General features: G+C 40.9%; 1 protein-coding gene across 1 annotated transcript in view; it reads left to right on the top strand.

Annotated features, from left to right (window-relative positions):
• Window positions 1-6,164: 6,164 nt before the first annotated feature.
• Window positions 6,165-23,415, top strand: part of HMGA2 (high mobility group AT-hook 2) — a 121,827-nt gene continuing 104,576 nt past the window's right edge. The window contains exons 1-4 of the mRNA XM_053944157.1: window positions 6,165-6,194; window positions 6,850-7,081; window positions 9,898-9,984; window positions 17,433-17,483. Of these exons, the coding sequence (XP_053800132.1) occupies window positions 6,971-7,081; window positions 9,898-9,984; window positions 17,433-17,483 (249 nt within the window). The 5' untranslated portion in view covers window positions 6,165-6,194; window positions 6,850-6,970. The remainder of the gene's footprint in view (window positions 6,195-6,849; window positions 7,082-9,897; window positions 9,985-17,432; window positions 17,484-23,415) is intronic.

Here is a 23,415-nt window from a genome sequence, read left to right as displayed (position 1 = left end):
ACATGTATGACTCAGGTCAAAAGATATACACTTAGAATACAAGCAAAAATGAGTAAATGTGACAACAATAAATCTGATCTGTAAAATTATATAGCAACAAAAGTTGAATGAGTGATATATTGTTAGAATATGTAAGAATAGAGTAACATGTTGGCATCAGAAATACTACTTATCACACATAGAAGGTAATGAATTGGAGGTCTATAATGTCAGTGCTCAATTATTTTTATCACTTTTATGTTATCAGTTCAGAAATCCCTTACAGAATTGGTATACCCTGGTTTCTCTTTCCAAGCAATTCTATGCACCCTGTCTTGCTTCCAACACATACGAATGTTCTCTCTTTCTCACACACACACAAAGGATTCTATAACAACAGGGCCATTATAGAGAATGATCTAAAACATGTGGACTGCAGCCAATATTTAGATATGGTATAGTAAATTCTGGAAGGTATAAAAAGGAAATAACTGAACTCATTGCAGAGAAAAATGAGCCAGTCTTAAGTAGTTTTAATCACTGAGTTTCATATAAAGCCATATGCAAGATACTGAACCTAATTTTGAAGGGAAAAGGAATAAGGGTAAGGGAGAAGAGAAATCCAGTTCCACTGGGATTTGGGATGAGAGTTGTTTAGCATTTTCTTAATAACCCTTCAAGAGATTAACAAAAGCATTTAAGCAAACATATAAACATATTTTACCAAGCTGTATGACAACTGTGATCTGACAACCTTACCATGCATCCTTACAGCTCAACCTGAGCTAAAGGGTAGTCAGTATGGAGCTGCTCCTTCCTTCCACAGACAGCTGTCACACCTGCATTGCAGGCAATTCAGTTATTGTGCCCACTCCCTTTGTCCAAAGGGATCTCCAGGAGTGAGAAACAGCCATCACAGCAGTATCAGGAATGAAGGAGGAGTGAGCCACTTCCTTTCCCCTTTCTCAAAATACTCAGCTGTATCCAAGTTTCTGCCAAATCAGTTTTGCTCAACATCTGAACACCCTGAGCTAAGCTCTAGTGCTCACCACCACAGCTGGGAGGCTATGGATTGCATCTCCTCTGGGTCTGCCCCTTTGCCATTTCCCTGGGCGGGTATGTTGAGCCTCTGTAGATATTCATAGGCATATGCAGTTGCCCAGGATTCTGTAAATAGCTGTGTTCTATATTTGTATAAGGTGTCATGCATGAATTGAAACCTGCTTGTCATTAATCAGAGGCTTTAGTGAGCTAGAATTTTTCACTGAGATTTTTGCTGAGCCTGGGCTTCAACATTTTCACACTTGCAAACTGCACTTAAAAAAAACCTGATTGCCAGCATCTGTCTGATAAATAGTGGTTCAAAAGTGTAACAAATGCCAAACAACACTTCCTTGTTTTAGTTAGTGTTGGACATGGATGTAGAAGAAGGATAGAGAGGGGCTTTTTAGAAGTATTAGTCTTACTAAGCAGAGGGTGAACCACCCATTTCATCAGCCTGTTTCATAACTGCTTCCTAAAGTACATTGAAATAAGTGGGACTGATTCTGCCAACTCTGCTCATTCAAAATAGAACTTCACTCCCTCAGAAATCAGTTTGAGTCTTCATGGTGCTGCTCTGCACAAATAAGGCTTTACTTGTTAAGTAGGAAAAAAAGCAAAATTCCTGGTGAACCGTAACTCCAGCCATAAATTAAAGAACTGGATCTGCATAAAGAAATTAAAACCAAAAACAAATTTCAAAGTTTCCACACCTGAAAGGACAAATTTTGAATTACTGAGTGTATTAATCAATGAAAAGACGCTAACAGAAAATTGTCTCTCCCTACACACGTCTTCAAGTCCAGAGCTAGTAAGAACTAATGAGCAGAGGCATTTCTTTGGGGGTGATAGGAATACCAGTTTGCTGAGATGAAGTACTGTGTACTTAATACAGAAATGCAAAAAGTACCTTCTGGACTGAAAGAAATCCCATTATGAATGGCGACAGCTTGGGTGCATAGCTGCTGAGATGCAGTGGAAGTATGTTTTGGCCCAATAGGTGGCTGTGTTGCATTTTGAAGCAGTTTCTAGGTTGGAGAATTGTTATCAAATAATCCCATGTGGACTGATTTCCACTGCAGCTGCACCAGAGTTAGCAACAATGGGAACCTTAGAATAGACAGCTTTCAGTTCCAGCAGCCGTTTTCAGCACTGTATCAGTTAACCCTGCTCTGAGGAGGGTTAATTGACACAGTACTGCAAATGGCTGACTAGATGAAAACTCATATATTATGCCTCCCAACATCTCTTAACAATTGTGCAGCTGCATTCATATTGGCAATGGTGGGAATTTGGAGGAGGGAAGAAATTCCCCAGTGCAGACAAAGCCTGAGAGTGAGCCTTAATATTCTTTTCTGGGTCTTTTTTGTCAGTCACAGTCATGCTTCCCTAAAACATTCTCAGAGCCATCTCCAGGTTGCTGATTATGAAGCAACAGCCACTGTTGGTCCCATTAGCTGCATGAAAAGAGTGGAAGAATGGTGATACACCCTGGCTCATCTCATAGGTGCACTCAAGGTTCATGTGTTTGCTTTTCTCCTCTCTCTTGTATCCCCACAGGCAGCACTTTCTAAAAGAACTAGGGAAAAACAAAAATTAACTTTCCCCACAAATACAGACAATGTTTGCAAGATGTACTTCTCCTGCACTGACTGGTTCTCTAGCAGCAGAGTATCAGGATTCCCAGGATTCCCTGAGTACCCATTGTAGCCTTTAACTACATAAATATCTTTGGTCTCTCTGGTTGGCCAAGTGAAATACCTACTCAAAATACAACCCTTCAGACATGGCAGCCTCTAACCCTGGTAGGCCAAGGCTGTTCCTCTAAGGAGTTTTCTGAGGTAGTGCAGAGCTGTAAGCTTCTTGAAATATGAAGGAAACAGTCAAAAAATTCTTCTAAATTTTACTGCTCTCCCACTCCTGGCAAGACATCTCTTTCAGAGTTAAAAAAATTGCTGCTTCCCCTGAGCTAAGGCCTGAAACTTACTATCACTGCCCCTTTTGAGTAGTTTGCACTCCATGAGAACTAGGGTGGAGAAAACAGGACCCACTAGAACAGAACACAGGGGTGTCCTGACTCTGCCCTCCTATGTATACAGTGAGCGGGCATTATAAAGTTGGTGACACACTTCCTATCACACAGATGGCATCACAGATGTTCAGTAGCAACTTGTAAAAAATAAAGTTCTCTCCTTGTGTAAAGCACTACCAGCTGAGACCATCTGAGCTAACAGACTGGTGGAGTTAGTCGTACTTATGTATGGGTTATGTTAGGTTGCTATCTATAGATGACATCTCCCTGTGATCATACAGCATGGTTTCTTCTGCATCCGTGGGCTTTTGGGAAAGGAAACAGATGAAGAAGTGAGCAAGGGAAGCTATTTATTGCTGCTATTTATAATCTCCAAGGCCTATTTAACCTGTAATTTTCTGTTTTTCTAAAGAAAGATATTTCCTGAAACCTTGGTTCTTTGTTCTGATGCAAAATTTTACTGCTGCTATTAGAATGCACAATTGAAAAAATCTCCTCTGGGAAGAGAGGCAAATGAAACCTCTACAAGCCATCACACTGATTACAGAATAACAAATGGCCTCTTTGTAAGTGTTCTGGGTTTGGTAGCAAAATCTGCACATTATTTTTCATTGTCTTCTTCTTAATTTTCTAGGAAGTTCCTCTGATTTCTTTGAAAATGCCCCGAGTTTTAAGACTCATGGAGACTAGAAATCAGGCCAGATTTTATTATGAATGGTTCCGGAAAACAAAACAAAAACAAACCAAAACAAAAAAAAAAAAGCACTGATAATTAATATTTCTGTTAATAGAACAAAGCTTAAATCCCAGACACAAGGCTGGTAGAAAGTAGAAAATGTCTACTCTAGTGATTTTGCAGTAGTCCCTTTGATTAAGTATACAGTTGTATTCACTGGTGTTTGCACTGAATATTGTGCAAATGCAGCTATACTGTCAGAAAATTGATTGGAACAGTGGAAGGAACAGCTACCACATCTCTTTTGGGAAGGAACCTGGAAAAAAAATGAAAAGCTGTTTCTGGCTCCTCAGCTTCCACCATCTACTTGAGGAAGTCAGGCTTTCTGGGTTCTGAATGTCATGTTGCTTACCTGGGTTAAGGTACTCCATATATAGATGACATAAGAACAAGTTTTTTGATGAGTCTAGACAGCTCTGTATCCACAGAGTTGCCATAAGGAATATCACATTTATTTATTGTCTAAGCACTTTTGGTTAAGGAGGGAATCAGGATAGTTTCAAATCAATGAAAGACCCATAGTTGTTTAGATCCTGGATATTGATTATTATGATGGTGAATCTGTAGTCAGACTGTAGAAACACCCAAACTCTGTTGTGCTTTTCTTGTCCAGAACAGCTTTCAAACAGTGAGCTTAGGAATACTGATCTCATGTGAAAATTATTTGCTTATGGCTGTATGTAAAAAGTCTTTGAACTATAGTATTTTTACTAGAAGTGCTCAAGGGAAGACTAGTGGTACAATTAATAGCCCATACAGGATGATTCTGTAGAGACAGATGTTTTGGAGCAACAGGCTTTTACCAATTGCATGTAACACTTTCTTCCAGAGAAATGGACACATGAATATGCTTTAAAGAGATTAATGGACGTTATAAAAGTTATGTGCTGCTGCATTTTAAACTAAAGACTTCACAATCTCTACTTGGAATCCCGATCGCATACAGCAGCTTAATCTTTTGATGTATAGAATAGATGTAGGGCTCTATGGATTTCTTAATGGTGTGATAGGAACTGAATATTTTACAAAAGGCAGTGGGACTACAAGGGTTTTCTGATAGCTGTTAGATTGAACAGGTGGACTATGTCTATCTTCCATAGCTGGTTGCTTTTGGGGATGGGAGTGAAGCAGGCTTTGGGATTCTTGTGATTGGATTAAGAACACTTTGGCAATATTTTCAGCCTTAAGAAGTGTTCTAGGATTACTCTTTCTTTAGCCCATCTGTCTGCAGTGTACTTTTTCTATTCCACAGAAAATAACTCAGCTGTCTCCTCAGTACAGTGGTCAATGACTGCATGTGTTTGATTGTAGTAACTTTCTGCCTGATCAGTAGACATCAGAATTTATAAGGTGTCAAGAAAACTAGCTGTATTTCGATAGCTGCTGGCACAAGGAGTGTTGCAGCAGTATCTCTGCCCTCTTCAGTATTATATACGATAATGCAGCTTTTCATTCTGAGCGCTCTCCTGTGCTTGTCCAGCCCCGAGCAGGAGAGAAAGGATGTCACCAGACATTTACTACTGGGGTGGCTGTCAGCCGAAGTGCGAGACCTTGACGGGGGAGTGGGACTGGATGAAATGCCCAAGTTGCACATGAAGCCCAGGTGTGAACATTTTTTTGGGGGGACGCACAGACAGCGGGGTCCTCCGTGGCCGGTGTGGCCATCTCCTTGTGGCCACAGTGGAGGAGCGTCTGACCGTGGCTGGCACGGGAGAGGACCGAGCACCGGCGGAGGGAGAAGGCACTGCTGGACATCCTGCCTAGGGGCTCTGGGAAGAGGCGCAGCCTGCGGCCGCGCCATGCTCGTAGGAAGAACAATGTCGGGGCAGGGCCCTCCGCAAGGTCATTCCCCGTGCCGTCACCCTCCCGGCAGGACAGCTCCGACCCGCTGTCGGGTTACACCGCCCACATCTTACCGCGGCGGCGGCCGTCTCGCGAGGCGCCCAGCCCGCACCGCGATGGCAGCGCCCGCCCGGCAGCCGCAGCTCCGGCGGGAGAGCCGCGCTCCCGGCGGCCGCCGGCGGACGGAGGGCGGCGGGCGCGTCCCGGGGCGGCCCCGGCCCGGCCGCCTTTGTTCGGCGGGGCGCGCACGTGCAGCGGGCGCGCAGCTCCGCGCGGTGGCCGCGGGCGCGTGCGGGCCGGCGAGCGCCGGGCCCGGCCTGGCCCTTTAAAGCCGCGGTGGCGGCGCGGCCGGGCCGGTGCGGAACACGTGAGGCGGCGGCGCGCTCTGCCGCCGCTGCCCCGGCTGCCGTGCTGCTCGTGTTTTATCTGGCCGACCGCCAGCCCCCCATCGACGGGTTTGCGCTCTGCCTCCGCTCGCTCTTTTTTTTTTTTTTTTTTTTTTTTTTTTTTTCTTTTTTTTTTTTTTTTCCCCCCACAGCCCCCTCCTGGTTTTTCCACCCACGGGTAAAAGTGGCTTTTCTTTTCTTTTTCCTTCGTTTTTGTTGTTGGTTTTGGTTTTTTTTCCCCTCCCTTAACCCTCATCCTAGTTTAGTCCGTGGGCAGGACTCGCATCATAATATTTCCAGTCCCAAGAGCTCGCATCACAGACACGAACCCAGGACCGCCCGCCCCCCTTTTTTTTTTCCCTCCCAATCTCCCAAATCGTTTTATTATTATTATTTTTAAATGATCACTCCTTTTGCGCGCTGCTCCCGCTGCTGCCGAAATCCCCGTCTTCCCAGGGTGCATGCTTCTGGCAAGATTGTGCAGTGTTCTCAGTCCATTTTCAGTGTGTCTTATCTTAATTTGTCCTGATCCGATCTAAGCGCGATAGCCACCACTTGCTTTCAATTTGCAGGACTTTTTTTCCTCTTCTTGGTTTGCTCCCGACTACCCTCGGACTATTTCCCTCTCTCCTTGTATTTCCAGAGCTGCAATTTACTCAGCCTTTTTTTTTTTTTTTTTTTTTTAACCTCTCCTCTTTTGAATTGTTTCATGCTACTAACCATTCCTAAATTGTAAGAGAGATTCATTCCCCCTCCTCTTCCACCACCACCAACACCACTACCACCATCACCTCCTCCTCCTCCTCCTCCCCTTCTCTTCTCCTTTTTGGCAGCACCAGGACGTCCGGTGTGGTGGTGGCAGCGAGCAGCAAAAGCAGCAAGAGCTCGTTTTGATTCCCCCCCTTCCAAGGTGCTTTGGAGAGACTGGTTTCAGGCTGAGCAGCAGAAGTCACGATGAGTGCACAAGGTGAGGGACCCGGTCAGCCTTCCACTGCTGCCCAGGAGCAACCTGCAACCGCAGAGCCTCAGAAGAGAGGACGAGGCAGACCCAGGAAACAACCACAAGTCAGTATCGTATAGATACGTAGAGCCGCAGATCTATAGTGTTATAGGCATGTACATGTACGTATTGTGCTGCAAGGAGTCCTGGCGACGGGGCGGGGGGGCTTTGTTGTGCGCTGCTTCCCGGCGAGGTGGTGCAGAGGCGCAGCGAGGGGCTCCGGCGGGGGGACCCCGGGGCGACGGGGCGCTGCCTGTCCGTGGCTGAACCGCGGAGCCTCCTCGGGACTTTCACTATTGTGCAGGGAGCGAGCTGGGGCTTTTCAATGTAAATGGGGAACATGGAGCAGCGTGGCTCCGACCAACCAGCGCTCGCTGGGTCAGTTCGAGCTGATTTTGAAATTGCGAAAGCGAGGAGCAGGGAACGGGGCTCTCCTGTCTCCCTCCTCTCTCAGCCCTCGCAGTATCTCAATCTGTGTGCGCGCGTGTGTGTGCATGTGTCGGGTCCCACCGGGCGCTGCTGCCGCCTCCGATCTTGACCAGCCCAACCCCTGAACTGCCCCTAGATGCTGGGTCTGGGGGAGAGGAGATTGACTAGAAAGGCTTTTTTTCGCCTTTCTCCCCCCACCCCCGGATTCCCCCCCCGCCTTCCCCACCTCCCCCCCTCGCCCCCCTCATCGTATCGAGAGAGGTGCCCCGTTGCCGATGGAGGTGGGGGAGGTAGCCGGAGGGGGCTTGCCCTGTATTTGCAACACCTTTTGCCTTTGCTCCGGCGCTTTCCCAGGCAGGTCGAGGCGACGGGAACTCTGCCGTGTCTGAACGCGGGGAGCGGAGCCCTGTGCTCCTTTCCACCCACACCCACAGCCTCCACCTGGGCCTCGAAAGGGGCGCGCTGGGCTCCCCTTTTTGACTTGCAAGATCTGAATTCGCGCTAAGGTTGCTAGATCCGTGTGTTATTCCCACCCCCACCCCCTTTCCCTTCCTTTCCCGAAGTGCCATTGTCGCATCGCCTGGAGCTGCCGAGCCGCGCTCAGCCCCTACCGCCGGGCGAGGGGCCCGGGGGGAGCCCCCGCGCCCTGCAGCCCCTCCGCCGGCGCCGCCGAAGGAGGATTTTGCCTGCGGATGCAACCAATTAATCCCGCAGCTCGGCGGGGGCAGCGCGAAGCCGCCCGCAGCCTTTTCCCTGCCTCCCTCGGAAGTCACGATTGAGAAGCAGGGCTATCCGTGGAGCTCATTTTAAAGCGAGCGTCCGTGGGCTTTAAACGTGTTTACTTCCCATTCATTTGGAATCAGCCCCACTGCCACGAGAGCCTTCGAGGGGCTCGAAACATGGAGAGAGCTCAGCAGCAAAGCCCTGAGCCGGGGGAAACCCGGCTGCTTTGCTTCCTTCCCCTCCCCCGCCCAGATATGGTCCTGTAAATTTCACAGAAAGTACTTTTTTTTGGGAAGCCATAAAAGCAGAGACCCCCGTTACCTCTCTCTGCCCTTGGTGACACTCACTCCATCGGTCCGGTGACTGTGGGCTCTGTACCCCATCTGCTTCACCCCCTTGATTGCCCCCGACCAGCCCCAGCAGCCAGCACCCACCGACCCTGCTGGCTTGTGCCAGGGGTTCTTCTTTTTTCTTTTTTTCTTTTTTTCTTTTTTCTTTTTTCTTTTTTCTTTTTTTTTTTTTTTTTTTTTTTCTTTTTTCTTTTTTCTTTTTTTTTTTTCTTTTTTCTTTTTTTTTTTTCTTTTTTTTTTTCTTTTTCTGTTTCTTTTTCTTCTTATTCTTCTTCTTCTTTTTTTCATTTTTAAATTTTATTTTTCTTTTTTTCATTTTCTTTTTTTTTCCTAATTTTTTCCCTCCTGTAACATTTGAATGTGTGGAAGTGAGAGAAAAATGCGTCTCCTTCAACGTGCTCAGCCCAGATGTGCAGTGCCTGCGGGGTTCGCCACTGAGCTGCAGCACTTGGGGAGTCCCCTTGCGAGCCTCCCCTTAACCTACCCGGGAATTATGAAAGCTGAAGGGCTTTAAACTTGTTTAAGTTAACAAACTGTACTTAATTAGTTCTACTGCATCCTGTAATATGAATGAAATGTATAATGTTCAAGACAAGAAGAGTTTTATAGTGTTTATGATTCACTTAATAAATATTTGGAATCTGAATTCTTAGTAATTCATATCGAGTTTTAAGGACTGGTTATTTACTGGCAGGCAAAAGAACTAGTTAAGAAAATAGCTAAAATAACCAGTGTCGACTCATTTTCAAGTTGGGGGTTTGTTTCATATTTTACTTTGGTCGAGTTTTTTTGGCTTACAAGTGTTCTATTTGAAGAAACGTTTAAATTTGCATGTTAATACGAATCCATTTTCTTTAGAATAGGTGTGAATATAATGCCGACTGCAGAACAACAACAACAAAAAATTGCCCCCTTGAGAGAGAAGTAGTCTCATCTTACTTTACAATATTCTGGTAGTTAACTTTCTTCCCCCAAAAAGCTTGTGCTGGAAACGTGATAATTGTATCATGCTAAAATTCACAATGAAATTGAAATTAAATGGGTAACTGGGTTATTTTTTAAATAACTGCTCTTATATGGGGGAAATCATAGCCATCTTTAAAAAATGTGTTTCCTGCTATAACTTACATGTTAGAATATTCACACTTTCCCAAGTTTTTCTATGCAATTGCAAGAGAAGTTAAACTCATTTATTGTGCAAAATATATTTTTTCCTTTACCTGGAGTTGCTAAATTTTTTATGTTGCATTTTAATATTACGTTATTTAAAGACACTGTTAATTCATATGTTTTAAGCAATTTGTCAGCTTAGTTTATCCTTTAGAACATCTGGGTTAGTTGTAGCCTCTTGCCACAATAGCATGTTTTCCTGTATTTAGGAACCAACTGGTGAACCATCTCCTAAAAGACCAAGAGGAAGACCCAAGGGAAGCAAAAACAAGAGTCCCTCTAAAGCAGCTCAGAAGGTGAGATTATTAAAGAGAAAAAATTACTAATGCTGTTTTTTTATCAACTGGTAGCAAAAAATCCAGTAATTTAGGCTGTGAAGTGTGGGATTGGAACTCTTTTAATAATGGAAGCTACATAAAACATGAATTTCACATTTTAAAATTAGAATTAACATCAAGACCCTAAGTACAGAACCTGAAAGGGCATCTTTTTTAGTAGTCTACAGATTAGTGAAATAACAATGTATTTCATGAGAAACCATGAGATATCCTGTATCTAGTAAGGAAGTCAATGTTAAAGATATTATTTTCTTCATTAAGATTTTTGTAAGAGGAAGATTAATTTCTTGCCCACTTAAAGTTGTTACTACTACAGACCAAATCTGTATATTAAAGCTAAGTTCTTTGTCAAACATAAGTTAATTAGGAGTAAATCCAATTATGTGTTGATGCAAAGAAGTGCATATATTGAAATTTACAGCTTTAAAATGTGATGGTAAAGTAAACTTTGAGTTACAGTAAAAACCTGTTATATCTTATTTAGTAATCAGTTTCAAAGAGACTTTTACTGGAAGTGGTTTTAGTGTTCTGAATCACTGTTTCTGCTTGGTGATGGGACCAAACTTTATTTTGGTGGTTCTGATTGCCTTCAGCTACAGGAGAAGCTCCCTGGAGTCACTACATTTATTGCATGGACTTTACATCACAAATACAACATGAAAATTTGACTAAATTTTACTTGAATTGGGGAAAGCACCCCATTAAACAGCTGTTACCAAGGCAAATCATGCATACCCTTCTGTAGGAAATATTTTAGTGAAGGCAAATTGTTGTGTATAGGCTTGAAAACAAATATGGGAGATTAGTTTATGTTGTTGGTTGTACAGCAGTTAGCACTAGTTTACAGCTACTAAATCACTAAAGCTTGCAAAATCTGGTAGTGAACTGTGGTGCTAAAGTGTATCAGTATCTTTTAAGGAGGTGCGTGACAAAACGTGTGGAAGGTATTTGTGTCCTCATCTAATTATGGTTCATTTTTCAGTATGCCTATGGTACTGACCATATTAAGTTTGATAGTTTTCCGTGTTAAAAATTACTATAGCAACTACTGATAAATATTAAATCATTAAAAGGTGACTATGGTTTCATGTCTGTTTTGTTTAAAGTGTTTTCAACATTTGTTTGAGGTACTTTTCTAACTGTCTTTAAATTCAAAATTAGTTGGGTTGGGTTTTTTTTGGTTTTTTTTGGGTTGTTGTTGTTGTTTTGTTTTTTTGGTGTTTTTTTTGGTTTTTTTTTTTTTTGTTTTTGTTTTTTTACTTTATGGACTGGAAAAAAAGCAGCATGTTCTGTCAAGAAATTAATGAATTAGTAAAAAACGCTTTAGAGGTTAAGTATTAAAAACATTTCAAAGCCATTCTGCAAGGTAATGTGCTTAAATTTTTTTTTTCTTTATGGAGTAAAAGCATTCCTCAGATTCATGTTAAAATAGTTTATATGTCACTCTTCAAAAGAGAGGGAGCCGTTTTTTATTAGTCCAGCAAATCCAAATGTGAGCTTTAGTATTTTAAATATTACTCCTAGGAGTGTTGGCTTTCCTAGGAGAAACCTTTGTAGTAAGATACAATTTTAAGTAATTTGTAGAAATGTGTTTTTAAAAGATGCCTCTAAAAGCAATATTGACATTATTTCATTTACATAAATGATTTGGAAATCAGTATAAATGGAGAATAATTTTAAAACATTTATATATGGGTAGGTTTATCAAATCAAGAGTTTTCCAGATGATTCTGGTACATAGTTATGATTTCCCAGTCTAATTTACAAACTGAGTAATTTCATTGTAACATTTTGATTTTCAGAATACATCAAGTTACTGCTGTAATTAAAGCTTTTGAGTGTTGCTAATGTAAAAAATTGACCAAAGAACATGTGTCTTTTTTATAATGGAAAAAAAGCCTTTGAAGGGTATGTAATTACAAGTCTTACTGGTTTCTAGGTTTATAGATAAAGTATATAAGTGTTTGATTAATCCTCTAAGACATAAACACTTACAAAGCCTCACTAGAAGAACAAGACTGGTATCACATTTCAAATAAATATTTTAGCCCTTTTTCCAAATTCATAATTAGCCCTCTCTAAAATAATTCAACTTCTCACCAAGTATGTCAAAGTACCTTTTAATGTAGTATTATTTCCAGTATTTTTTCTAACTGTAATATGGATGAGAAGGTTTTGGCACTGTAAGAAAGCTTCATTTGGTGGTGAGGGTATCACCTCTAAAAGGAGTGAACTATATGTTCAATTTTGTGGTACACATATTTACACATACATATGCATACATGCATTCATTAAGACCTTCTCCAGCCTGTCTCAACTCCCAGAAAGAGCACTGGCTATCTTAGCTTAAGCCCCTCTATATGTGAACCTGGGTACTATACACCCAGCTGGAATTGGCTGGAATTTCTAAAGAATAGTGCGTGCCCTGTGTGTTTCAAAGGGAGCTCATTGAAATGCTTCAGAGTGTTCACAACATGTTAGATAAACGTCGACCAGGAGAACCCACCGAGCAGCCATGAGAAGGCACTCATGATTAATTGATTGGGTGTTCTCTTGCAAAGCATTACACATCACAATTAAAAATGTATTGCACAAACTGGCAGTGAGTTAAAAACACTCCAGAAATGGGGCTTTGTTTTGTTACACTTCAAAAAGGAAATACCCTTAAATCAGTGGATGGACAATTTTCCCTGGAATTGTAGTTGTGTTGTATATTTAAAATTTCTTGATTCACAGGATTTAAAAAAAAATTCTTTTTTTTTTTTTTTTGGTAGCTTTAAGAGCTTGTGTTTGGTCTTAGTAAACTGGCCTTGGGGCATCTAAAAACAAACTGTGCTTGTTAGGAAATTAGCAGTGTGAAACTTGACAATACATACAAAATATTGCAAAACTAACTGAACAGTTAATAATGTGGCAATTGCTCTAATTTTGGGTAATATGCTTTCTTTTTTCCTTAAAGCCTTGCATATCACACATGCCTAAGTTTTTATAAACTAGACAGAAGAAATAAACTGTTTTATAGAAGGCCAAACCATTTCTCAATTGTTTAATTTTCACAAACAGGAAGAACACAATGTGTTACCAGATAGATAAGAAGAGGTAGAAAGAAAAAACTCCTGATCACCTTGCACTTGAGTCCCCACAATTAGGCATCTTTAAACAAGTTATTCTGTCATTAATTTAAAATATATTTTTGCAAAATAGCAAAATCTGAAATTGGTTTTGCATTTTTTCCCCTAAAGCACAACTATTTTTTCAGGAAGATCATAGTGGGGAATCTTCCTTTTTAGTTTGAGTTTTATTTGTTTGGTGAGCTCTGTTCCCAGCCCATCACATTTCCCTTTCAGGGCTTTTTTTTTTTTTTTTTTTTTTTTTTTTTTGTTAGTTCCTATAGTATAAGTCTTTTCCTGTTTGGGAGCAGGAAAGACATTTGTGACATTAGAAAAAAGGAATAGTAATACACAAAGGTGAAAATTCTTTAGTAAGATTTATCTTCAGCTAAAATATGTTGAGTTTTGTTGTAGTTATTGGTGTAGTGAGATTCACTGAAAATGCCTACAGAGCTTGATGCATCATCCTCTTAAAACCAGAGCTTGTGATCCTGTGTGTGGCTGCATTTGCTGTTGTCTCTCTGTTACATGGCCAGGTTTGGTATGTAGAAAGGCATGCCCCTGGGTTAAGCAGTCCAAAGGTAAAAGAAAAAAAAAAAAAAAAAACCAACCAAAAAAAACAAACCAGAAAAGTGCATGTGATCAGGACTCTGCCCTGAATTGGGTCAGGAATTGGCTTCTCCATGCTTCATTCATTTTCATCAACACCAATCATTACAAGCTTAAAGGGAAAACAAGATAAAATTTATCAAGTGATTGTAGCATGGTTATTGTACTGAAAAAAAATAAGAGGCCTCAAGATCAAATGTTTTGACCAAGATAGGAAAAGCAGACAACTGAGTTTTGTTTAGCATTAAAATGGATAAAACAGGACATGGAAAGTATGATGGTTTTGTACTTAGTCAATGCCTAAGGTTTTTTTTTTTTTTTAAGAGTATTTTTTGACTAAATAACTGTGTTTTTTTTTGAGAGGGACACATTCCTGAGCTAGGTCTTTTGACTCTGTTTGACAACAGTGATCTTCCTCCTGAGAGCTATCACTTATTTTACATGACTTTCAGCTCTGATACATTTTATCTGAGATCTCCAGCAGATCATTTTGCAAAGTAGATAGACTTCTTCAAATTTGGATTCTGTTGCATTTCAGGTCTTCCTTGATAATACATAGATGCCCAAAGAACACTTTATAGCCATTCAATTATTTATACTTGTCTTGTTAATTGCTTTCAGTAGTACAGCCTTGGTTTCTGTATGGGTACAGTGCATTTTTGCAGTAAGGAGGCAGAGATCATGGGCAGTCAAGTCCTAGAGTTGCTGAGAGAAGCTTTTTGGAAGCAGGGTTTGATGGCCCTGTGGTACAGGGCTTAAGTGGATTGCAAATCTTCCTGGGGACTGTTAGCTCGCTTCCAGATAGCAGTGACTGAATGGTGGTCTTTCTCACCTGTGATAAATAAAACCCACTTCCCATATAGATCATGATTTTAAATGTAGGTTTAGTTCTGTTCTTCAAATGTGACGTTGCAAAAATGGTCATGTTATTGTTTATAAGAAATTTCATCTTTTTAATGAAATATGATTTGTGTTTGATAGCATACCTGACCCTTCTTTAAGCTTTGGTGATTTCATGCTTTTAGCTGTAAAAAGCAAGGTCATGTGTCATAGAATAGTAGCACCAAATGCTAAAAACCCCCTAAGCACCCCTATGGGTGGCCTGGAGCTCTGTCAGGATTTGGCCCTAGCTTCAGAGGCAACACTTCAATTAAAGCCAAGAGCCAACAGACTGGAGTGTCTCTGATGATGCAAAAACCTGTTCAAGCCAATGTATTAGTGCTTTCATGGGGAACCAATGTATTACCTATCTTATACACATTTCTTCAAGGCTTCAGGTAAAAGGAAGTCTTATGCTGTTGGAGAAAATACAGCAATTTGCTAAAATACAGTATTTTAGCAAAATGAAGTCTGAAAAAAGAGGGAAGGAGGTGGAATATTTTCGTAAACTTCTTGTATTTATTATTACCACTGTGCTGCTACTGCTCCTTTTGTTTGTTCTACAAGTGTTTTGTCTTTCTCTTCTCTTGAAAAGGAGGCTAAAACTTCCACTTTGGAGGTTCTTGTCATTCATTTTCTGCAGTTTAATCTGTGAAAACCTTGCTATTTACATACCGAATCTCTCTGTACCAAAACATCACCTTTGGCATGCCTGGCTGTTTGCTCAGCTCACCTCTGGGAAAGATTTGGTTTTGATAAGAGCTATGGAAATGTTTTTCTTCTAACATGAGGTGGAAGTCATATACTGCAGGAATATAGTGCCTTTCAATCTGCACAGTCCCCAAGCACTTGACAAACCATTACCCAAACTAGCCAGCCTGAACACTGGCCATGTCTGACATGGACCCTTGGTGGTGGTAGAGCTCAGCACTGCTCATGGGAAGCAGCCACACTGTGTGACAGTTTATGGCAGGAAGCAAAGAAAGTTATTCAAAGAAATCTCTCATGTTCGTTATAATCTGTAGTTAAAATTTGTGTCAGGTTTGTACGGACTTAAATTATTAGACCAAAGTAGTTTTGTATTTAAAAGGTTAATTATTTTTAGTAGAGTTTTGGAGAAGGGTCTTGCCTTCAGATGCAGTAATACACAAAAGAAAATAAATAGCCTTAGTGCTATGATAACATGTCAAGTGTTGATTTGTTAAGACCAAGTATAACTGATATTTCTTTTTAAGATTTATGCCCAGTGTTTCATAAGTAAATGTAGAAGCAGGGAGCTACAGCTTATCAACACTAAACCAAATCTGTTTTTTTGCATCCTTCAGGTTACAAGGTATGAAGAAATTGAACGCTTAAAGGAAACAAAACTCTGAAATAGACAGCTACAGGATATAGTAAATGCACTTTAACAAGTATTCTCTTAAGAGGGTTTCACCTTACATGTAACACCAGTATAAACTATTAAAGCTCAAGTTTACTCTTTTAACAAGTCTGAGTGATAATTTTGCCCTTCAGGAGTGTGAATTTTATTTTTCACAGCTTTCTTATTGTGAGGTATTTATTTCAAAGTAATTGCATTTAACTCACTGGGCAGGTTTTTTTGTAGACATTTCTCCATAGTTCCTCAGCTCAAGTTCTCTTTTAGAGAGATCCGATTTACACAGCATTGGGTTACAGTATATGTTACAGTGATTGACCAGCATGTGATTTATTTAATGGCACAGTTGATTTCTAAGGGCAAATCAAATACACATACAGTTAACTGGGGGAAAAAACCAAAGAAACACAATTCATGTGTACTAAAAGTCTTCATTCTTGGTGACTTTGCATCTGGCAAGTCCTGCCCTGACTACAGGTGGTGGCAAAATCCTGAGTGGAACAGGATTATTTACCTGGTGAAGTGAATGGATGGGCATAGCCTAGCTGGAGAGAATAACCTGGAATTTTCATTTTAAACTCTGTAAGTTTTTTAGTGTACTCCATAAGTACTGGTATTGGTAGTAGTATTCACAATGTCATGTAGTGGAATTAGTGAAGAGCCTATAAAAGGGCCCATATTTCCTTTAAGCTGAGCTCCAGGAGCAACTGCTGGGCTTACATAAATATAGCTGTCACTTCTAGGGCCTCTTCCTCTTCATTGTTTCCTTAAACCTGAAAAGGGAAGGTGTATTTTGGGCCATAAAAGGTTTACTTATAGCCTAAAGATGTGCTTTTACCTGGAAAATTTCATGTGAAAAGTAGAGAAATGGTTTTCCAATGCAAACACAGACATGTTCATGGTGATCCTCTGTCCTAATTAATTTCATGCATGAACATAATAAGACTAAAAAAGGAATTGTAGCTGTTGTAAACTGCTTTAATCAAACTTGAAACAGGCTGTATTTTTAATTTAGTACTTTTTGATGGCCTGTGAAAGACTAGATTTGATGTTATTGGAGGGTCTCAGGTTTCCCAATTGCCCTATATCCCTACCTGCAAGTCAGACGGCTGGCCAGGGCACCCCTGGCTCTGCTGAAGGCCCTGAGCAGCTGGGGCTGTGTGGGCACACTCCTCCCTGCCCCTGGACACAGCATGGATCAGGGCTGGGGACAGCCTTGGGTGCAGGTGAGGCGCTGCCTAGCCACACTGGCTAGGAAGGGTCAGAAAAAACAGCATAGTCACATTCTAGCAGAAAACCCACAGATTAGCCGTGGGGCCTGGTGCCACCCAAGAGGTGTAATTGTAGCTAATGTTGCAGGAAAGCAGTTCCTAGTTACTGAGGCTGTTAAGTAATGCTGAGGTATAAAATATGTTGTGTTTCTTTTACAGAAAGCAGAAGCCACTGGTGAAAAGCGACCTAGAGGCCGGCCCAGAAAATGGGTAGGTATTTCACTTCCAGATTTATTTGCTGTTTTATAAAGCATGTTACAAAGTCCATTCCTTTAGAGAACAGTAATTTCATTTGAAAAAAAAACCACATCTATCTTCTGTGTCTCTTTGTTCCGGTGGATTGACTAAAGGGTTAAGAGAGCAAAGAAGTTGATCACCGATTCCTACCTTTAGACTCTGGTAGTTTGCTCAAGACACTTTACAATTGAATGTTTGCTTCGAGTGAATATTTAGTGTATCTTATCAGCATGAAAAGAGGCTCAACTCTTCCTTCAAAAGAGAGTAACAACGAGATAACTTGTTCAGTAATTGAGTAACAAAGGTTATAAAGGGGCACTATGAGGCATCAGAGGGTGATAAGACTCAGATGTAGGGTGCAAGAGATAAAGTTTAAAAACCAAAATGCTTTTGTTCTACATTGCCTGGAAACATGCATATTTTCCTTAAATCCAGTGAGAAAGAGCGCAGTTGAACAGCAGGATACTTGCACTTAGAACTTACTTTTTCCACTCACAGTCATTTTCATGCCTCATATATTTGTAGTGACTGGTAATATATTTCATTAAAAGTTTCCGCTTTTCCTGACCCCATTTAGTCTTTAGAAGTGTCTATTAGAAGTGTGTTTTTTGTCTTTAGTTATGGAAGTATTTCATTCTTAGGTACTTGAAATTTGTATTCTCACTGATATTTGCAGCTAATGAGCCTGATGCACCTCTCATCTGCGTGTTTTTCACTTGTGTATGGATTTCATATGGGTGTCACTGGGAAAATGGGATTGAATATTAGATGATAAAACGGTGTGGCTGTTTGCTTCGTCACAAGTTAACATTTCTGATTTCCCTTTTCCAGTTCCCTTTCCCTGTTCAACATTTTTCTTTAAATTTCTTTTTCAAATCCACCCCCACCATCTCAAATTCAAACCCTTATTTCCCTCTATTATCTTTCCTCTTGTCAGTCCTGCCATTTCCCCCTCCATTTTGCTCAGTTCTTTTGCATAGCTGTTAAAAGAGTTGTAAAAGTATATGCTTGCAAAAGCTCAAACAGCACAAGAAGGTACTGAAAACTACAGCTAAGGTTCCCCAGAGTATCAGCCACTGAACACAGGAAAGCTGGCTTTAGCAGTCACTTTAAGAACTAGTTCTATTGCCTTTTATACTGAATGTTCCACAGGATATTTCTTTGGAGAAAACAGACCACTGCATACTAGATGAGTGGTTTATACCTGTAGTTTTTAAGTCAGGCACTTTTCAGGTACATGAGGAAGCTCACTGGCCTTAAAAAAGGTGTTTTTTTGAAACATATCTACACTGGTGATCTTCTCATAAGCAGCTCGTGGAAGGCAGATGCCAAATGCAGTGAAACGTGGGTCAGTTTCCATCTGCTTCCTCCCATCTGGCTTGAGCCTTGCGTATCTGGATGCTGAGTGTTGCTTGCTTGATCCTCACCTTGGGTGCAATCCTTGGGAAACAGCAAAAATACCTGGTTTATGAGAGTAATTAATTTATAACAGTCAAGCCATCCCCTCTGAGTTAGGAATGTGTGACAGGTGAATAGGGATGGTTGAAGAGTTTGGGGAAAAGGGAAAAGGCGGCAGTGGCAGCAGCCTGACATGTTAAAAAGGTTTTCTCTTCCAAGTATTCATTGTCAGAAATTAAGGTGAGTTTTCAGTGCAAAGGGCTAGTATAGCACTTCTGGGGTCTTGTAGGCTAGAATGTTTCCCTTCTATGTTTGGATATTTATGGGGAAGAAAGAATAGGCAGTATCAGTGGAGCATTCAGTATGGAACGGGTTATTTGTCAGATCAAGAATCTGATTTTCAGAAATGGGAAATACTGAAGTGGGTTGTATGCATTACTTTGTTTTGAGACCAATACTTTCAACAGTTTCAGAATTTTTTTTTTAAATTAATGCATATTTTGCAATTTGGTATTACTTTGCTGTTGTGCCTGTTGAAAGTGTAGACTTTTTACTTTGTTATTCTGATGATATGATTGCTTCTTGTAATTTTTAGAGATAATTCTCCAAATCTGCAGCTTGCATTGAGATAGTGGCATGTTTGATTCTCATGGTCTTAAGAATTTTTCCCCTTTCTCTTTTTTCTCTCTTTCCAGTTTAAATTAAGTTCACGGGCTCATTCTAGCTTGTAGTTGAAATCAGGAGAGGAGTCTGCCTGAAAGCAGATGGTATACAGCATCATCCTTTTTGTTTAGACCTCCAACATGTAGTCAGAAAATGTCCCTTTTTATCACTCATATTTGAGTTTAATCTTTAATGATTATATTCTTCCTTAATCCAATTTATTTATATGTCAGGCCTTACTGATGATGGTTTAGTATTTGTGCAAGTAAGGAGCATGTAGGGTTTTTTTTCTTGGAGAGGGCAGAATTCTACATTTTCATAAGTTTATAATCCCTTTTTTGGGAGTCTAGAGGTTCTCTGTCATATGTTGTTCATCAAATTGTAAAGTATTATTTCTGCTGTTTCCTTTAATATGCATATGCAGAGACATACGAACTAACAGACCACCATAGAATTCCGGTAGCTGGTCTTTCTGCTGGTTCAAATTAAGTATTTAATGTTTGTGACTCACAGTGTATTTATTTATATAATATTTTTTAGAAGAGAAGTAAATCTTTTTTGACTAGTATAAAACTGAGAGGGGGAGGGAGAGCCCAAGTGAAGAGGGCAAGAAGCCCAGTTTACTACAAGCATCTGAGACATCAGATGATCTTTTTAATGCAATAATGTGTGCTTTGCAAAGCTGTCAATAGAAAGAAGACCCTTGTCAATAGAATAGACAGTAAAGATGAAACAAAATCTTCTGAAAATAAAATGTTCAGCTACACAGAAAAGTTTCCTAAATGTGGAGGTCTAATTGAATGAAAGTCCTGAAGATAACAAGATCAAGCAGGTGGGAAATGAACATAGGTGAAATCAGAAACACAGTGTTTGCTGCTATAAAACTCACCTTCACTGTAGGTTGCTGCACCTGTGTGAGCACATTGAAGGCTGTGAGTCTATTACCTATTAACCCTCTTCAGGGGGCCTCAGTACCCCTTAATTTTAGAGGTTTTATTGCACGGACATATTCTAAGCTCCTTGGATGCATCTGCATGAGTGTGCTAGGTCAAATCAAGAGTGTGCTTTGGAAATGCATCTCCTGATTTTCCCCACTTACTGTATGCTTTGTGTAGCAGTCCCAGAGATTATTGGTTGGACTCCTTTCAAATGTAACCAAATTGGAAGATGTGCTGTTGAAGTGCAGTCTGTTAGACATTCAACCCGCAGGACTAGGCTAGGGTGAAATAAAAACCTCTTGAAAGGTGTGTGGTTTGGACCTTAGGTCCTCCGCATCATCCTGTGGTCCATATTGTAGACATAGCCTTTGATGCTTAAAAAAAGGCTATGAAGCAACCTGGTTTTTATTAGCAGAATTATTTTATGTAGCAAAGGCATAAAGTCAAATTCACATTCACAGGAGTCAGTGAAAGGTTTGTCATTAACTTCATCAGGGCCACGTGCTTGGCATTGAGGCCTGAAGCTGCTGCTCGTGGACTGTTTTGCTCATGGCTTCACACAGCTCTTTGTAAATATCTATAAAAGGTTTTTTATTTCATTTATTTCATCCATGTATGCCTATAATTTGACTGAAAGGAAGGGGCTGAAGGTTTATGAGTAGAGCAGAGGACTAAGTAATGAATTGTTCTGCTGTTTGTTCCAAAGAACTGCACTGAAAAGCCCTGGAAATTTCATAGTCTTCTGGTGCTCTCAGGTGTCAGTTTAATGGAGGAATCTGAAATCCAGTTTTGATTTGTTTTTTGTTTCTGTTGCTTCTGTTGAGTCTTCAGGTAGAATTTCTTTTGCATTTCCAAATTGTTTGACTTGAACCACAGACTCTCTGCATAGCATGGCAGAGTTGTTCCAGGGGAACAGTCCAGAGCTTTTTACAGCCTTGAGCAGGACTTTGGTGAGGAGACGAGATGTCTGATTCCATGCCACATAGCTGCTTTAAAAGATGGATAGATGCAATTCTAGAATTTTCATTATTGTAACAGCGGAAGATAGTTGGTGACCTTCTGACCAGGGACATGCAGGATGCACGTGAAGCATCTGCTGGCATGTCTCATCACTGAAGCCTAAGTAAGAACTGTGACTTGTTCAGAACACTTCCAACAATTTTGTTTTCTTCTAGACAGTATAGAGGGCACATTTCAGTTTGCTAGGGGATAAGACATAATAAGAAATTAATTTCCTTAAGCAGATTTTTGATCTGATCCTAGTCATGATCATCTAGACAAGCTGAGAGGGTAGAGTCTGTTCAGCCTGGAGAAGGCTTCAGACAGATGTAGAGCAGCCGTCCAGTTACCAGAGAGAGCTACAAGAAAAATGGAGATGGGCTTTTTACAAGGACCTGTAGTGACAGGACAAGGGGAAATGACTTTAAGCTGGAAGAGAGTGGTGATGGGTTTCTCCTCAAGCTAGGTCTTATGAGCTCTCAGAGAACCTACCACACCCAAGATAGCTCAGCTACCTCGAATGGCGTAAAATTAGCAGGATGGCTTCTGAGGTAGTGTTGGAAACAGAAAGGTTTTAATAACAGGCAAAATAACAAAGCTCTTACAGAGAAAAACTGAGCCAGGGCAAGAGGTTCTTGCTCCTGCTAAAACACCCCACAAAAGCTATTATTTCCTTTGTTCTCTTCTTTTTCTAGTGAATTACCTAGGTGGGACCTTTTGGCCTCCATCCAGTTGGGTAGCCCCAGGTTTAAGGTGAAGTACCAAAGGTCCTGTGAGGTGTCCTTTTACCAAACTGAGGAGAGAAACTTTTGGGCTTTTTGCTTTTTTAAGGAGACAAAGAAAAATTTCTCTGTCAACAGGGGACACATTCCTACAGAGTGGCTTATGTTAGATATTAAGAGGAAATTGCTTACTGTGAGGGTGGTGAGATGCTGGAACAGTTGTTCAGAGAAATTGTGAATGTCCCACCCCAGAGTGCTCAAGACCAAGGTGGATGGGGCTTTGAGCAACCTGGTCTAATGGAAGGTGTCTTAGCCCATGGCAGGATGTTGGATCTAGGTGATCTTCCAGGTTCCTTCCCACCCAAACCATTTGATGATTATTTGATTGATGATTTTTTAATGAGGGCAGAGTTTCACTTCATACAGAATGCCAGTTTAAGCAGTGCCAAAGCACATTTTAAAAATATTACAAAAATGCTTTTTAATAATAACTTTTTCTTCAGGTTATTTCCAGTTCAATTCTGACATAGCTGAGCTGCAAAACCTTGAATGTGGAATTGGTGAGATGTTTCTATGCCAGCAGTTCCTGTGTCAGGGAAGGAAAACCCCATTGCCTCAGAGGACCTATCAATGTTTTGAGGCTATTTCTTGCCCCATTAGCTCAGTTGGTCAGAGCATGATGTTAGTAAAACCAAGGTTGTGGGTTCAATGCCCATACAGACACTCACTTAAGAGTCGGACCTGATGATCCCTGTGGGTCCCTTCCAACTCAGAATATCCTGTGAATATGTGAACACTGAGCCTTTCCATGCCTAAGTCAAGTTTCTTCCTGATAGTGACATACTCTGTGATGTGGAGCCATTTAACTAGGTGTTTCTTAGTTCTTACACAGGCAGTCTTTTTTGTCTCATATGAAGTCATGGTCTGAGAGATGCTTAAATTCATGCAGTCTTATTCACTGGGTGGTAGAGAGAAAGAAGAATGTTGTGAGATCATAGTCCATCCTGCTCCAAAGAAGGCTTTGTTATAGCAGTGGTGAATTCTGGAGATATGAATCTTTTGACATTATGGAAGACAACCTAGACAATAAAATAAGACATATAATTGACTTCTAGATAGCAAAAGGTTAGTATGAGACTTCCCCCCTTTGATGTGGTGCAGCGTATCCCTAAGCTAGGCTAGAGA

Source organism: Vidua chalybeata, chromosome 5, assembly GCF_026979565.1.
Source record: "Vidua chalybeata isolate OUT-0048 chromosome 5, bVidCha1 merged haplotype, whole genome shotgun sequence".
Classification (NCBI taxonomy): Eukaryota; Metazoa; Chordata; class Aves; order Passeriformes; family Viduidae; genus Vidua; species Vidua chalybeata.
This window is presented reverse-complemented; position numbering and strand designations above follow the sequence as displayed.